This window comes from Micrasema longulum, unplaced genomic scaffold (genome assembly GCF_059751315.1).
Source record: "Micrasema longulum isolate JH-2025_06_02 unplaced genomic scaffold, ASM5975131v1 h1tg001343l, whole genome shotgun sequence".
Taxonomy (NCBI): Eukaryota; Metazoa; Arthropoda; class Insecta; order Trichoptera; family Brachycentridae; genus Micrasema; species Micrasema longulum.
In genome coordinates, this window is record NW_028278529.1 from 75,958 (window position 1) to 94,402 (window position 18,445).

The 18,445-nt window shown below is 34.2% G+C and overlaps 1 protein-coding gene across 3 annotated transcripts; it reads left to right on the forward strand.

Moving 5' to 3' along the window:
* Nucleotides 1–369: 369 nt before the first annotated feature.
* LOC148275781 (venom serine protease Bi-VSP-like) lies at nt 370–13,052 on the forward strand. 3 transcript variants are annotated; one of them, XM_088235191.1, is made up of 8 exons: nt 370–614; nt 4,330–4,609; nt 5,590–5,760; nt 6,716–6,953; nt 7,322–7,431; nt 9,771–9,935; nt 11,120–11,276; nt 12,459–13,052. In XM_088235191.1, the coding sequence occupies exons 1-8, from the start codon at nt 604–606 to the stop codon at nt 12,662–12,664; spliced, it is 1,338 nt and encodes a 445-aa protein (XP_088091317.1). In that variant the 5' UTR covers nt 370–603; the 3' UTR covers nt 12,665–13,052. The 3 variants fall into 3 exon arrangements, with proteins under 3 accessions (XP_088091317.1, XP_088091318.1, XP_088091319.1); XM_088235192.1 differs by having other exon boundaries at nt 389–469; XM_088235193.1 differs by lacking the exons at nt 370–614; nt 4,330–4,609; nt 5,590–5,760 and adding an exon at nt 5,826–6,080 and having other exon boundaries at nt 6,135–6,953.
* Nucleotides 13,053–18,445: the final 5,393 nt, after the last annotated feature.

Consider the following 18,445-nt stretch of genomic DNA (forward strand, 5'->3'; position numbering starts at 1 on the left):
GTTTCAGCTCTTTTACTTCACAAAAGTCAACAGATGGAAGAGTTGAGGAAATGTGGATGTTCAAACATGGGCAGAATGGTGAATGTTACACAGTGTGTAAAGTGGCTACTTAAGCCAGCCAATGACAGGTCATAAGCCCTGTAAATGCCCAGACTTCCACATTCCCTCTCAAAAACTCTCTGTTGAAATATTTTTTTTAAAAAACATAATTTTTTCGATAAACTGTACGTTGAGATTTCAAAATGTATGTTTTCCTGTAATATGCGCGCATGCTTATTTTTCCGCGTATTTGCTAGTGCCACCAAAACAATAACAACCGGTTATCGATGGTTAAACTGGTTTAGTCTGAAACTGATAGATAATTATATTTCTTCAGATTCAGTCTCATCGGAAAGCGGTCGTAAGAAATTATCTTCCTTTATCGCTAAGTGCATTGAAATTTTTGAGTATTTTATATACACCTGTGCAAGTACAAAATTCAGTATTTATTTTTACATTAAATAAGATTTTATGGCAATAACAGGAGTACTATATGTGTAATGAACGTGTTGAATACGTATAGGTAACGCAGCCTAAGTTGAGGACATCACAGTACTCACACAGATGCAAAGCTTGTACGTGTATACTTTTGAGTGTTACTTTTTTCTGTGAACTATATTTTATTCAATTATTATTATTTAATAATATTTTAATTTAACGTATTTTATGTCCAATTTGTGGTATATTGGTTAACGCGTTTGGTTGCCGTGCATGAGGTTAACGTGAAATATTTATTCTAAGTGATTTTTTACAGCAATGTTTCGTGTTAAAGTGGAAATATTTTATATGTATTCCAATAAACAATATACTGTTTTTTCAATAATTTATTTTTTCAAATATGTGAAAAATATTATAAAAATAATTAAGATTACTAAGACCCGGACGGTTCGTAACAATGCGGATTTTTCTAGTGGCGCGTTGTAGTAAATGTATTACAAAAAAATATATTATTAGTATTTTTCATGCTTTAAACGTTTAAGCATTTTCGTTCTTATTAAATGCAATAAAGACAAATTGCAATATTAATTATCTGCAACTTATTTCGACGACAGAAAGGATTTATTTGACATAAACGTTTTCTTAGAATTCTGGGGTTAATATGCAGGGGGTTTTTAAAATATTTTATTATTTAAAATAATTTTCTGTTCACAGAAATGTATTCATAAAATCGTTGCCTACTTAATTGCTTTTATATATATTGGTACTTGAATGGATTGTTTTTCATTTCTTTTTCCGCTGTCAGGTTTAAAAGAAAGTTTTTAAAAATTGAAATATAATAATATTTTGGCAATAACATTTTTAATTTTTATTTTCTCTTTGTAATCCATCTTTTATATTTTTGATATTATATTTTAAATGCATACACTATCGAGTATTATTTATTATTTACTACGAATCTCTCAGTAAATGAAACGAAAAAAAACATGAACAAAATGAATTTAATAATAAGTTAAAATATCTATATGTATGAATGTGGAAGAAGCTAGGAATGTATGCCAGGATAGACGTGTGTGGCGGTCCATTCTCTCTGCCTACCCCTACGGGGAAATGGCGTGATGGTAGTAGTAGTAGTTAAAATATATTCCTAAACCTGCGTTAGGGTTACTCTAATAATGTCATAAATCATACCTGGATATATGGCCCGTTTCACACAGCGGTAAAAATCCGCACTGCACAATAATATAACCTAAGGTGGGTTGATATTTATAGTATTCTAGTTATTTTGTTTAACTACATTTATTTAATGCTAGGCAAATCCAATAATTTCCTTGATTTTCCTCAACTTGCTTTCCTTTTGCGGGATTTTTACCTAAGAATGGCCCCTGAATAAATTGAAAATAAATTAAACATAATTTAATAAATGTCAATCCACCCTAATTCTACCGTGCCGTGTGGATTTGGACAATTATTTGTGTTGATTGGGCCTACGTGTTTAATAAACACACACTTGTACCCTTCAGGAATGTATATAGATAGAGCAAATTATTATGTATGTGTGGCCTCAACTAAAGTTAATTTACCTGTACGTACGTGTTGAAGTAAGAAATCTATAAAACAATACGTCTAGTTAATATAAAATTATAGGTAAGGATAAAACTACAATTTAAAAAAATATATATTAATAAATTTCATAATAAGTACATGTTTTTGTAAAATTTTAAACGCATCTACTTTTACACATCTATGTAACTCTCCAAAAAAAGAGACTAAACTCTTGTGCTTGGAGAGTGACTTACACTGTTTTAGTTGTTTATTTCTAGGAGTTTATATAATTTTTAATATGACTACATGAGAAACAAAAATAAAAACATAGAATACCTAACGAAAAAACATAAAACAATAATACATTCACAATAATTAAAATTTAATGTAGTATTTACACGTGTTCAAAAAATTTCTTTAGATTAACTTTAAATTTATTTATTGATATGTTATTTTTAATAGTTTTTAGTTCATTGGGAAGATTATTATAATTTTTTACACCTTAATATACATATGTTCTATAGGTACATACAATGCACGGCCCATGAAATATAGATTATTAACTTAGTACTTAAGATACCTACTATAAATTTGGGTAAATATTAATTTTAATCTTTGTAAAAAATATTTCGATGTTTTTGAGTACAATCATAATTCTTGATAATTCATCAAGAAACATTGTATCTAATTTTAGGTATTTTAAAGGAAAAACGACTTTTAAAAATATTGTTTATTTGAGTAACAATAATAATAATTATGGCATTACCTCTCGTAATATCGGCTGATATATTTTAGGGATGGTAAATAGGTTGGTTTTACCAGCTTTAATGAAAATTCAGTTTATTTGCCTTATATACTACTGGTCCAAGGAGAATAAAAAATTGAAAACTATTTTCAGGCGTTGCCTTGCAAGAAGAATTTAAGAAATGTGGATATTTAAAGATTGGCAGAACGGTGAATGTTACTCACCGTGTTAAGTCGCTACTTAAACCAGCCAATGACAGGTCATGAAGTCCTGTAAATGCCTAGAGCTCAATATTCCACTCTCTAAAAAAAATTCCATCTCTGTTGTAATATGTTGAGGTATAAGTATTAAAAAAAAATTAAAGCGGATTTTTTTATTTGAAAACAATGCAATGTCCAAGAAACTGTGAGTAGGTAGCTCTACTCACTATTGTCCGTGAAAAAACCTGTCATATTTGAGGATAGTTCTTTAATCTAACAGCCACACAGTGACACTTTAAAAAGGCACCAAAGATTTTGTGGCTTGGATCTATAAAGGCCAATGTCGTAAACCGTAATATTACAGGAGAGTAATTATTAAGCCATTTTGCGGTGTTATAATGAATTGTTTGACGTCATTGATAACTAATGTTAATAAAATACAATACAACACATGTATGTGTGTATAATATAAAATTCAAGTATTTTTTGCACCACAACAGGCCAGGAGGCCCAATTACAGTGGTGAATTACATCACAGAATACCCAGGATTGAGAAAAATCACATTTATTTTTTGTGTTCTCACCGAGAATCGAACCTGGAACCTTCCGTGTGTGCGTCAAGCGTCTTGACCACTACACCACGGATGCCGCCAAATATAGTTAAATATACAAGTTTTAATATTGACGTCGAGCATCTACAAAAATGGTGGCAAGAAAAATCTGACATTTGGCCCTTCTAGATCCAAGTCGCAGAATTATTCACTTGATGTTTGGTCAAATATATAAATATGGAGGTGAGGGATCTATTAACTTTATATTATACAATTGTTCTTTAAATCCTGTTACATCCGAAACCACGATGATCAGTATTTGCAAGAAGACATATTGGCACATAAAATAATTTTTTAGAACGAATAAAATTTAAAAAAAAAAATATTTAAAAAAACAAATGGTTGCTTACTTCTGCAGGAGAGAAACGAGGGGGGGAGTCTGACACACCACGCGCCCGCGCCCCTCTCGCCTCTCCCCTGCAGAAGTAAGCAACCATTTGTTGTTTTCAATATTTTATTTTTACAAATTTTCTTCGTTCTAAATGTTTTTTTAAATATGCCAATATGTCTTCTTGCCCATACTGATCATCGTAGTTTCGGATGTGACAGGGTTTAAAGGACACCTGTATAATGAGTTGAGTTAAGATCCTCCAGCTCGATTCTGAACCCTCTTGCGGGGGTAGAGAAAGTATTGCTAGCACGTAATTAGTACGTAACGCGAGAGCGTTCGGAATATCAGCACTGGGTGTTTTTAATTGGAGTTTCAATATAAATGATTTTGTGTTTTTTATTTCTTTTTGGTGTTTTTCAGGAAAATGACACCAGTATTTCTTAAAGTATTTTTTATACTTTACCTGATAGGAATGACAAAATCCAAAAATTCCGATGATGAAAGTGGACTTTCTCTGATAGGAACAGCACTTGCATCATATACCCCATGTGCGGATGGAATTTTAATCATGACTAGAGAAAGTGGAAGACCACCGTCTAGAGACAATTATTGGGAGGGGTCATTAAATTTAATGGACTTCAAGAAATATGGTGAAGCAAGGATCAAGCTAACTTTGGATACTGAAGCGACTATAAGTTTGGTAAAATATAAACATGTTGCACCTTTAGGACGAAAACCACTTAACTAAAAAAAATGCTTAAAATGAGTTAAGATCATAAAACGACTTCAGTGAACATTATCCATCTTCCTGAATTAAAAAAAACGCAACATTCGGGTGGGAATAGAACAACACCATTACATCGGTCTCTTTATTACTTAGAGAATTTAGATTCTTTGTCATTGACACGGTAGGGACGCAATTAGTGTTGTGTTTACATTGCTGTGTGAAAGACGTAACGCAGACAAACATATAGTGACCGAAGGCCGGTTGAGTCGATTTGATTCCGATACAAACGGCATTTTTACTTCATTTTTTAAAACATTAAAACGACCAATTTAGCTCTGTGATTGTTTCGTTCTGACTTACCGATAATCTTAGTGACTTTTTTAAGTTAATGTAATTTTTTTAATTTAAATTATCGATAATTTTAGTGATTTGTTAACGTTCATGTCATTTTGTGAATAAATAAAAATATGCGTTTGGTGACCTTATTTGACCTAATAAAAAATACGTCGTTATCTTATTTATCAAAGTGATTTTGTTTGGTTTTTTTTTCGATCTAATAATGACTCATTAAATTAATGTCTTGTTTTAACTGATAATAATTTATTTTTACTAAGCTTTTTTTCATAGATTCATAGCTGAAAGCTTTCGGTATAATTTTGAACTCAAAATTTGGTGCTTACTTCGAAAAATACAAAGCAATCAACGAAAGAATACGAATTTACATTCTTCTTTTGCAATTTCACAAAAAGTTGATTTTTTGAGTGGAGTTGTTTTCGTCCTAAAGATGCGATGTCATATTTTTTATTTTTGTAAATTTATGGCAGTTTTATTCATTCATACATAATATAGTTTTTATTTATTTAAGTTAGTGCAATTCTTTTCTATGGATAAAGGCAAGTTCCAGAATGTCTGAATTAAGTTTACTAAAGTTAATTGAAATTTTTTTTTCAAAGGATCCAGAAATCGCTGATATACACGCACAAAATACTACATTCTACATGGCTACATACGGAGTACCAGATCATTTGAAATTTCTTGTGGAAGCACCCCGCAATAAGCCATTTCCAAATGTGCATTCAGTTACCATCAACGGGTTAAAGAGATGTAAAAAAATGAATGAGAAGGTATTTTTTTTCCATTACTGCAAATCATATTTTCAATGTGAATATTCCTCATATGAATCGCTCTTTTTTATCATAACTTATCGCTGTTGTACTTATCGTTTGTCTGCCATGCAAGAGGTCTCAGGTTCGATTCCCGAAATGGTTGATATGAAATATTTATTTTAAAGGGTGTTTTTAAACTAGAATATTTCATAGTCCCTGGACTGGTACCCTGTCATCTTGTAACAAAAATGATCAAGATACGCTGCAATTAGTGTACCGATGCAGTGACCTATGCACCATTTAGTGCGGAAAGGAAATCGTGATGATGACCTATCTCTGTATATAATTTGAATAACTTATTATGTAGTTGTATAAACCAATCAAAAATTTAGCTATATTCATAGATCCAGAAATTTGCAGAATGGAAGTTTTGCCATATACATGAATAAATAGTGTGACTCTATACCAAGTATTGACACGTAAACGGAGACTCTTGCACTGGGAAAACCATGATTTTAAAATGGTATAATCTTCTAAGAGAGTATTAATTGAAGACGAAGAGTTAAAGGAGAATATCGTCTTTGCACTGGTAATATCTGTTAGTGACATTTTAAACATTGTAAAGGAGAGAATTTAAACAATGCACCTTTTGATGGTGAATTCTTTTTTTACATATTTTAAAAGTATATTTTGTAGAAACAAAATTGTGTAATCTCAATGAGAAATCAAAAGTACTTTTAAAAAAGAAAAATCACACAACAGATATCTCTATTTACCTCCCTTCCTTTAAGTCTGCAAATTTTTGGACCTCCACTTGTACGTAAGTAGACGGTGGAATTTATTATACATTTTTCACAATACTAATTTCTAATGTTATTGAAGATATATTCATATTTTAGATAAAATAATTCAATGACAAGTGATGCTTAATCTTCGTCGATTACGTCCAATTATGGTGTAATTAAAATTTCAGTGGTACCCTCATCTTGCAGACCAGAATGGTATAGCCTTGGGGGTCGTTAGTTCTTCTGACTTCAAACCTTATTGTGGGCGAAAGCAACTGGAACATACGAAGTTAATAGTTGAGGGTCAACCGACTGAGCGTGGGGACTGGCCGTGGCATGCAGCTCTTTACCATTACAACACTACCATTAATAAACACGGATACCAGTGTGGTGGAACACTCATCTCTTCCACGGCAGTTGTGACTGGTTTATATTAAAATACTTTTTATTACTTTTGTGTCTTTCTACTTTATAATAATTATATGTACAAATATGTTCTTAAAAATGCCCATTGGGCGTATATAAATAAATTACTCTAAATTTAACTCACATTCACTTCAATGACATATAATAAATAGACACGTTTATTCCCTTACTGGCTGCATCTGAATATTTATCAAACATCGGGTTGCCTTCGGGGCCAACGCAATATGGCCTACCAATATAGGAAAATACCTACCATTTAATAAAATGTAAACAAATTTTATAAAATTGTAGGTATTCTGAACAAACACTCTTGTTGGATAAACTATACAAAACAAACCATCTTTGATTCTGATGAACATTTTTTGCAGCTGCTCACTGTGTTACCAGTGGAACGATAACGATGCCTAAAGACCTACTGCTTGTTGAGTTGGGAAAATACATGCTCAATACAGAAGAAAGGGGATCACAAAAAAGACAGGTAAATATGAAGTTCGGTAACTAAGACATACATAGTAGTGACCGACCGAAACGAAAGTTAAGTCACTTCAAAACGCCCAAAATTAAGCGTTTTTATTGTTAAACCGTTAAATAAAATACACAATGAAATCAGAGGCGTAAATTTGTTTATTTTTAGCACTTTTTCATTCGTTGTTATGTTATATATAGGTATAACTCATATGTAACAGTTCTTCAATGTGCTCTATTGGAACTTACTAGCTATAACTAAAATGACAAAAATACAAATATGAAAGGTCACGTGGCGGAGTCACGAGCCATAAGATGCACCCGAGTACAGCAGAACGTAATCCGACACACCCCGACCGCAGATTTCAGCTGAGCCGAAGTTTCGTTGTTCACAACAGAGTCCTGGTTCTATTGTGTGGAAATAAAGTATGAAATTGAAAATAGAAGGATGAAAGCAAGTAGACTAAATGCTGTCAAAATGCGATCTCAAAAGGCGAATGTGTGATAAAATTATCCACAATAGGAACATATTGTATACAATGCACATATATATCAAGTTCTATGCAAAATGCAAGGGTGAGACAATCATTATAGGCAAAATGACAAAGGGGTGCTGCAACGGTTTGAATACAAATGCAAACGGCTAAAAAGACTTACGTTGCTAATGGCATGGCACACAAATTCAACTAATTCTTGAAGATGGACATATCGAAAGGCGGAATAATTTAAGTTTGTGCGTTAAAAAATGCATGAAAGTAGAAGAAGCAAGGTTGACAAATAACAGATAATGGGAGTTCGACTCAAGAGCCATGAGACCGAAGGCGGGCACACATATATACCATGACATAACCTCTAATATATAGATTAGTACATATTTAAAAGTTAACATCATACTTAACGACTGGCTCAGGTGGAATGGCAGAGCATGAGACTTTCTCAGAGAGTGAATTCTTTTACTTTGATAATGGACGGTCCCTTTTCCTGTATTCCTCGTGACGTAAGGGGACTATCTACTTATTAAAAACGAGTTTACTATACAAAAGACAATTCATTGCAATCATGGACATTTGGTAATTTGACACGGAGAAGATACAAGGCAGAGCAATTAAACAGGAATGAGCAATTGGTTAGTAAAGTTTACATTGACGGCTCTTTGCCCGAACAGTACAAATTATGATTGACAGAAAATGGATTAAACCAGCCGAAGCTATGGTTACCAGGTAAATGACTCTTCACGAAGCGTAATAAAGATGGAATAAAACGTGGATCTTATCTGTTACGACGGATGCTGCGGCGTGGTGGAAAATCGAGGGGGCACCTGCTACACGCGACCAGACGGAGGTCGCGGGCCGCGTCAACCGCACGCAAACAGCTTTTTGAACCGTAAGTGGCCGTTGCAAACGTGCGCGGGCCGTTGGATCGCAATCAGTCCTCTCAAACCGGAAGATCTACAAAACGTGTGCGGGGTCATCCTGATGTGGAGCGGCCTAACCCTGACAGAGTGTGGTCTAACCAAGACGGAGTGCGGCTTAATCAAACGTAGATCGGGGCCATCCTGACGCAGTACAGTCTAACCATGACATGTGCGGCCTAGCCAAGACGGAGTGCGGTCTGACCAAGACGTAGCGGCTTAATCAAACGTAGGGCGGGGCCATCCTGATGGAGTATAGTCTAACCATGACGTGTGCGGCCTATAAAAGACGGAGTGTGGTCTGACCAAGACGGAGAGCGACTTAGCCCTGACGCCCTACATTGAATTTATAAATGTATTACAAACCGGAAGACGTCTAATTTTTTTCGATGAGTGACGTACTACGTACCTGAATCCAAAAGACAGAATATTCACTATTTCTCTATTGGGCAGAGTATGTGAAGCAAGACTGATTCGAGTGGTGGTTTTGAGTGGAGAATAGGCGTTGACGCTTCAAACTAAAACACGGTTTTCACACTGCCGCGGCCCGCGGCGATTCCGTGCGGGGCCTCGTCTCCGTTTCTTTCGGCACCAACCTCTACTTTTCCCTCCTCCAGGAGTCGGGTAGTGACCAAGCAATCTTTTTGTTCTTGTGCTGGGACATCTGATGAACGGGGGTTACCCGGCATATCGGGCTATGATTGGTTAACGTGTCTATGGTATATCATAGAGTATTCTGGTTGACAGAATCTAATAAGTACTTGTTTGCAATTGAAAGTCGGGGCAAGAAGTAAGCACTTTTGTTCAGGATTACTTCCTGACAAGGTAGATATGTAAAGATAGTGATGGAAAATTATATACTCTGCCTATCGCAACCGATAATGGGTTTGTTTGTTTTTCATACAGTGAAAGTACTGTTTACAAATAAGTATAATTTTCAGGTGTCTTCCATTAATATTTTTGACAATTACGATGCAACATTCCTAAGAAATGATATAGCCATCATTCGCTTTGAAGAAGTGGCATTTAGCCAATTCATCCAACCGATTTGTTTGTGGCCAGAAAATGATTTGTTAAAAGATTATATATTTGGCACTAATGCAACAGTAAGTACAATAAGATTTCCATTTTTAAAAAAATATATTTATTGTAGAAATAAAAAAAATAGGTGATATTTATATTCACTTTTTTTTTATAATCAGAAATTTGTTTTATCGCTTCTATGATGTCTTTGAGATTTGATCATCGGTAAAGATGGAAAATTTTGAAATATAAAAATGTATTATGCAATTATTTTGTCTATTTACATTATCGCTTGTATATTATGATGTACATTTTTTTTGCACCCACACATACGCACATGCACATGTACACACATTCACATATGCCCATACACACACATGAACACAAACATTGCATACTTATGATTCTATAAACCTTCTATATTACATACTATTAGTTAATAGTGAATTTTGATTGGCTCGAGTGTAATAGCCGTAAAAATTCTTAATTCTTGAATATTAAAATAAGTTTTAATATTTGATTGCATATGGGTGAAGGTGTATATTTCGAATTCTGTAATGTCCTGCCGGTAAAAAAACTTTATGACTACATGTTGATTGTAAAAAAAAAGTATAAAAAAAAGAGTTTTCCACCCTCACAACACTAGATTAATAACTAAGTGTTCCCTGGTTATTCCTTAAATTACAAATTACTTCGGAGAACGAACATTAAATTGCGATTTTCCAGGGTTGTTCAAACTATTATTAATATGGAAGATGTTCAATTGATAAAAAAGTTGAAAAATACGTGATTAATACTTTATAGTGACTATTAAAAAGTAATAAATGAATGTATATAATATGTAGGAGTGTAAAATAAACCGGTTCTAAAATATTTTGTCCCACCAAAATGTCTTTAGACTTAGTGGGTAATTAATTATTATGTTACCAAAAATACCAAAAAAATGCTGTTCTGCAGCATTGAAACTGAAAAAAATTAGGAAAAAATATACATAGCTCAATAGAGATGAAAACATTAAGGAATAGTCATGCAATGTATAAAATAATCATTTAACCACTACAAACTATGTGGTATTTACTATTCTTCAATCTTCCGAATGTTAACTTCTCATAAAGACTCTTGTTCATAGTAAAAGAGTCAAAATCTTTATTGATGTGGGTGAAATGAAACCAAATAAGAAATGACATAAAATATGTTGTAGCCTTGTAAATGCCTATGAAAAAGTATTCACCTCTTAGAGAATATCAATGTTTAATGCTTGTTATAGGTTGTAGGTTGGGGCATTAATGAGCACGATGTGGTTTCCCAGCAGCTAAATGAAGTTAATATGCCAGTAGCTTCAGATCTAGAATGCCTTCTCAGTTACTCTGCCTTTTTTGAAAAGTACCTCACCAACACAACATTTTGTGCAGGAAACAAAAATGGTAATTTAATTTGAATACTTTTGGTTGCTAAGTTCAAAATGAATGAGCATGAAATGAGAAATTATTTACAAATAAGAAAGGGGTGCTGCGATAATTTGGACACGTAGAAAAAGTTGATATGAAAATAGATATACAATGCTTTATGATGCAAATGTTGATGGATGCAGATGCAGAAAACGAGAAAGCAACAAACACTTGAATAATCAACATGTAAGCATTAGATGCATAAATGTAGGGGTAGGCAAGGTCTGTATAGAAACAAATTAGTGTGGCGTTCTATTCTCTCTGGCTACCCTTATGTATCTCATCTTTCTGGCAGCCTACAAATACCATCCCGAAAGAACGACTCATCTTTTGAGGTTATCCACGAATCAAGACATTTTTGAAATCTTCTTAAGACTGGAACCCAGCCAGGCCATGAGTCATCAATCGGAAAAAGTGGTAATCGAAAGGAGTAATGTCCGGTGAATACGACAGGTGGGGTAGGATTTCCCATTTGAGCGTTTCCAAATATGTTTAGGCTGGCCTAGCAAAATGTGACCGAGCGTTGTCATGCTGCAAAATTACTTTGTCGTGTCTCTCCTTATTTTTTGTGTTATTTTTTTCCTTCAATGCTCGGCTCAAACGCAGTGTTGATAGCAATCTCCCGTGATGGTTTCGTTGGGTTTGACAAACTCATAATACACTGCACCCAGCTGATCATGGTGCAGAGCAGAGATGATAATGATTATGATGGTGATGTTTAGTGATATTCTAACAGAGCAAGGTGGTAATGCCATAAAATTTCCCACAAATACTCTTGCTATTTTTACTTAAAATTATGATAGTTTTTCTGATATTTGATTTAAAATCAAAGTAATATATGAAGAGAATATTTTCAAAGTTCCCCTGCCAAAAACCAAAAACAATTGATAGTTACGCGGTATTGTAGTATCACCAAAAATATGCTGTAATTTCAAGCCTGATTAAATAGTGGGCGTGACGATGAAGTTGGGGTTGTAGTATTGCCATATGTAAAAAGCCTACATGCCGGGGAATAGTGAAACTTATTTAAGTCCCTATTAGTATCTATGTGACTAAACTTATTTATTAATATCTATCTGTAAATTATATGAATTATTATTTCTCATATAAATGACAAATCGTATTGTGTTGATAATCAATTAAAATATTTTTTTGCAGGGGCATCTGTGTGCAATGGAGACAGTGGTGGAGGCCTCGTCATTGGTCGTTTAGAACCAGATAATAAGATCTCCTGGTATTTGCGGGGAATTGTGTCCATCAGTGCGAGACGCCTCGACAAGAATGTGTGTGATCCCAATCATTTTGTCATCTTCACAGACACTGCCGGATACCGAGAATTCTTAAATAAACATAGATTTAATTAATAAAATTAAAAATATAAAATATTTTCTTCAAAACAACTTTTCGTTTAAAAATGAGCATATACAAAACGGCTCGCAATTGACACCAAAACGTTGTACGTGCCGCTTGTCACAAAGGCGGGAAACGTCTCATTTTCGGGTAATTCAAAATACCTTTGTAGGAAATTTTTCTCACATTTTAAAAAGAATACAAATTCCATGACGATCGTAATTTTTTGCTTATTTGAAAATAAAAATATTAAATAAACGTGAAAAGACCCTATTTATATGGGTTATATGGGTTATTAAACTTTGACAGAAAAACAAATACAATATAAAAGAAAATAAACTGAGTATAATTAAAATATAATGATGGCCAAGTTGTTTAAATAAACCATTATTTTCATACAAACCTCTCTTTGTTTTTCTGAAGCGCAATTTATCTCCTAAGGTCTCCGAGTTTGGGTTATCTCAGGCTATTCTCCTTGAACCTGCGAAGACCTCTCATATCTTTTTCTGAATATATTGTTTAGTCATTATTAGACCAAAGAGTTATTGACTATTTGATAGAGCTTATTTTTTGGGAGAAATCACCCCAAGGGTGGTGGATTGAAGAAACAAATTAAAATGTACTGCAAAAATCATACTTTTCGCAGTAATTATGAATATCTTTATCTTATCCTGTCTACAAAGATTTGGACACACTTAAAATATTGTTAGCTCAATTTAGTCGAGAAGTTTTTAGTCGCAACCATGAAAAACGTACCGTTTAATTATTTAACATAATCACATAATTAGCTACAAGTAAGTATTAATTTCATTTTTAAGCTAATGTTCATCAGGTTGGGGAAAAACTCATTTTGTATTTTGCGCCTATATATCTAGCGCCGAGTATATCTCCTTCATTATTGGTCACATGGGATCATACGATACGGCGTTGTAAAGGTGTGAGTGTATACTACATACGCTTCTTTGACAGTATTGCGCTTGGTCGGTTCAGTCGTGAACTATCAACTATCGTGCGTCGAGTATGGAGGTCTCAAAGGAAGAAATTCACCATATTTTACATTTTTACTACTTGAAAGGTAAAAACGCGTCGAAAGCGATCAAAAAAATTGCTATGTATACGGGGCCGATATTTTTTTGATTCGTGCTGCACAACAGTGGTTCGAGCGATTTTGTTCTGGTGTAGTGGAGGTGAATAATGCACCAGGCCTGTCGTCCAAACTGACAATAAAATCATGGAAATATCAAGATAGATCGCCATGTTAGCAGTCGTAGCATCGCCCAGGAGCTAAATATTGATTATAAAACCGTTTTAAATCATTTGCAGAAGGCTGGATTTAAAAAAAACTTGATGATTGGGTGCCACACGAGCTTACGCAAAAAAACCTCTTGGACCAAATTTCCGTCTGCGAATCGCTGCTGAATCGCAACAAAATCGACCCATTTCTGAAGCTGATGGTGACTGATGATGAAAAATGGGTCACTTACGACAATGTCAAGCAACAGAGATCGTGGTGGAAAGCCAACGAAGCGGCCCAGACCGCGGCCAAGGACTGATGGCCAGGAAGGTGTTGCTGTGTGTTTGATGGGGTTAGCAAGGAATACTCTACTATGAGCTGCTCCGTTATGGCCAAACGCTAAATTCTGCCCTCTTCTGTGAACAACTTGACCGTTTGAAGCTGGCGATCGAACAGAAGCGGCCAGCATTGGTGAATAGGAGAGGAATCGTGTTTCATCAGGACAACGCCAGGCCGCACACATCTTTGATGACGCGCCAGAAGCTCCGGGAGCTCGGATGGGAAGTTCATATGCATCCACCCTATAGTCCGGACCTGGCACCAAGGGACTACCACCTGTTCCTGTCTATGGCCAACGCGCTTGGGGGCACAAATTTGGCCTCAATAGAGGCCTGTGAAAATTGGTTGTCCGAGCTTTTTTTCCAATAGGGACAAGGGCTTCTACGAGAGGGACATTACGAAGTTGGATTCTCGTTGGCAACAAGTTATCGAACAGAATGGTGCATATTTGACTTAAATCTGATGATTGTAACACCTTTTATAAAGTGAAAAATACGAAATTACTTTTCTCCCAACCTATTATGTAAATTCACGGTGGTATTATTTACTCGAAATAAAAGGCAGTGTCTTGGGAGTTGTCAATTCTAGTAATTATAAATCTTACGGTAGTTAAAAGCAACTGGGATATACAAAGTGAATGGATAAGAGGCAACCTACTGAGCATGGAGACTAGCTGTGGCATGCAGCTCTTTACCACTGCAGCACTACGACATACAAACACATACGAGGGTGATAGAGTTCTCGTCTCTTCCATAGCAGTTGTGACTGGTTGATATTACAAACCCTTTTTTATTTATGTATGTGTTTACTTTCATTGAAATAGATCAAATTTATGTGATAAGCTTCAAACAAATCAATTCCTCATCACTCCACGTTTTGCATGATTAACATTTTATACTAATTCATTTCATACGATGCCTCCACAGATGTTAGATACATCTCTAAAAATAAGCAAAAATATACTTTTAACCACTCACTGTGCACGGGGAGAATCGCCAATGTATAAAGAACTACTGCTTGTTGAATGGGGAAAATACATATATATGCTTGATACAGAGAAAATAGATCGATCAGACCGGTAAATTTGTGATGCTTGTTTATTTATTAGTTAATTATTCATAAATGCCCAGAGGGCTCTTACAAAAAACCGTTTGAATGTACAGAGTATATACAGCAACATATATACAAAAATAATTTAAATCAAAATTAAGTTATTGTAAAAAAAAAAAAGGAAAAAAATAAAGAAGGATTGAAAAGAAATAAAAAAAAACGCATTAAGAAGTTGATTATGGCCATTCAGCTGATAGAACAGATGATTTTATTGCAGCGGGAATGATGTGTGGAGTAAGTCCAACAGCTATGCATAATTATTTAGAGTTCTATGTGTGCGAGCCAGAGGTGAATGGTGAGTGTAGTTTGCGCTCTTCTACTAGCACTGGAACATGTGTTGGTGTCTGGTGGTCCTTGTGGGTACACGGAAGTTCATCAAGGAACAGTAATTCAGGGCAACCTATCATAGTGCAGATCACCTTGTGCATTTGAGTGAGGCCAGCAATTGTTCTTCTGGTGGAGAGCAATGGTAACTGCTGTTTGATGATAATTTATTACTGCTTGTGGCGCCACTGTCGATCGATTCTAGACCAATGAGTATCCAGACGAACCAGAACTGCCATTTTATTTTACTGTTTCTGTTACAGTCGTGTCTGCCATTTTATTCTACTGACAAAAAGTCGCACCTAGTTGCGTCTGTTTTGTTTGTGACTTTTCAAATGGTATTTTATACATCTGCATTTAATTAACTTAGTATATTCATATTGTATTCCGGGTTGCACTTTTTTACTTCGAAATGCCGAATTGCTGTGTACCTAAATCCAACTCTAGCGAAAATCTTCATTTTATGAAACAACATTCACGCAAATGGATGAAACATGTGCACAGTCCAGTTTATCAATTTAACCTATAACCAGATTAACCAATATTCCCTGGTGTGCAATAAACGCTTTAACGTGTTCGATTTACCTGCCATTAGAGGAACAGATCAATTTTGGGGTTATGTACATGAAATTTCTAAAAATTATTTCAAGAATGCGACAAATGTTGCATGTATGCACTTGGTGCTGGTGTTAGTAGTTTTTATTTTTATTTCTAATATTTAAAGCTTATCGGTAAAGTGTATTTTCACCAATTTTTTTTTTCTCCCATTCCACCCCTGTGTGGAGCAGCACCCTAGAGCGATATCGATGTGAAATAATAAAGTATCCACTAATATATGTGTAGGTGAAGCCATGGCACTTGATCTGGATGAAGGGAAAAAAATTAATCCAGGGATACCAGGAATCCATGCTGATCACTACACAATTATTTTTTTATTATATTTAATTATACAATACGCCCAGGGGCATTTACAAAAATAACACAGGTAAGTACAAACATTCTTATTCTCAGAGGTCGGGGGTCAGTGCTATTCAGGCTACTTGCGTCACTGCGACCTGTGAAGATTTATTGTGACGGGTCCCTGTGAATAGTTCTCGCCCTCCAAGCCCAGGTCTATAAAGAGCCTGGCTGCTGTGTGGAAGGTGAGAGTTTACATTTTGCTAAATCTCCCCCTCCATTTTTTTTTTAAACATTTAGAAACCAAAAAAGCATGCTGCAATGCAAAATCAAAAGTAAAACTTTGCGTAATAAAAAAAGAGAAAAATATGGGTGTAATGTAACATTAATAGTTAGGTATAAAAATAAACAGTAAAATAAAGTAGTTAATAACATATAATTCATTCCATTCTTTTTCTAGTATAAATGGTGGCATACAAAATTTATATGAATGTTTATTATACAATATTAACATATTTTTTTAATATTCAAACATTTAATAAAAACATACAATTATATATTTATATTGTATAATAAAAAATATCTATAATATGTCATAATTTGAAGTTCGCGCTGTCGCTATAATTTGAGACTCGAATCATTGCTAAAGCTTAGTGGAACTGGTGTCTGGCGACGCTAATATCTGCCAAGAATGTTCGGATAAAAGCATATTTTTTCCAATCTATAGTAGTATATACCGTCGGGTTTCTGGCACAAGTTGGTAACCACATTTTACTAGTTGTAAGATATAACAATTTTAAAGTTAAAAGATTTTGCTCTCTTTTTTTCTCCCACATCGTAAAATATTTTCATAACCTAATCAGTGCATGTAACGGTTGCTTATTAAAATGCATGTCGTGCTGGTTTTATATTTTTGTACAACTATGTGAAGGTGTGTAGTGGGTTTTGCATGTTGGTTTGATTGGTGTCCTGACGAAGAGACGGGTACGTCTTGAAACCAGCGACATAGAAAAGTCGATAAGTAGTTATATACAAATATTTAATTATATTTAGGATTAAAATATTATAATGCTAAAAATGAATGCACGGTAACCAAAGTATTTATTATTTATTATTATTATATTATGCAAATTCTTAATATTACGGTTGCCACCCCTGAAAATATCAAAATGTAGCAAAATATTATATACACAATTTAAGGTTGCCATGTTTAAAATTAGGATATATTATTGATCTGAATATGAATTAAATCTGTTTTTTTAATATTCTACTTTTACCTGCTGACAAAGCCGAAAAATCTTTGGCTTGGATCTAAAAGGGCCAATGTCAGATATAATTTTTTTCTCGTCAACATTTTTTAAAGGGTCAATGAAAAAAAATGTTTTACTAGTTTTAATGTAAAAATTGTTTAACTATCGTCACTGCGCCTTGGGAATCGGCTACAAGTTTTTCACAAAAATGTTCAGGAGAAACAATAAAAATCAATAAAGACTTGAATAGAAATGTCTGGGAACAATGATTGTTTTTTAAATTAATATTTAAATTGTAATATGTTTATGAAAATTAATATGTTATCAGTTTAACTGTGGGAAAAAAGAATTTTTCACCAATTTTTGACATAAAAAACGTATTTAGTAAAATGAATGTACATGGCCGGTTTCCAAGGGGCAGCATTGATATGTGGTAAAGTTTGTTATTAATATTCGTTATCAAACATGTCAAGGAGTTCATTATAATGCCAAATTACTCTCCTATAATATTGCGATTAACAACATTGCCCCTTTTAAATGTAAGCCACAAAAACAATGACAGATCTTAGATCAATGAAAATTTAAGTACAATATTGATTTTGTGCAGGATTGAATGAGTGAATAGACATAAACATAGAACA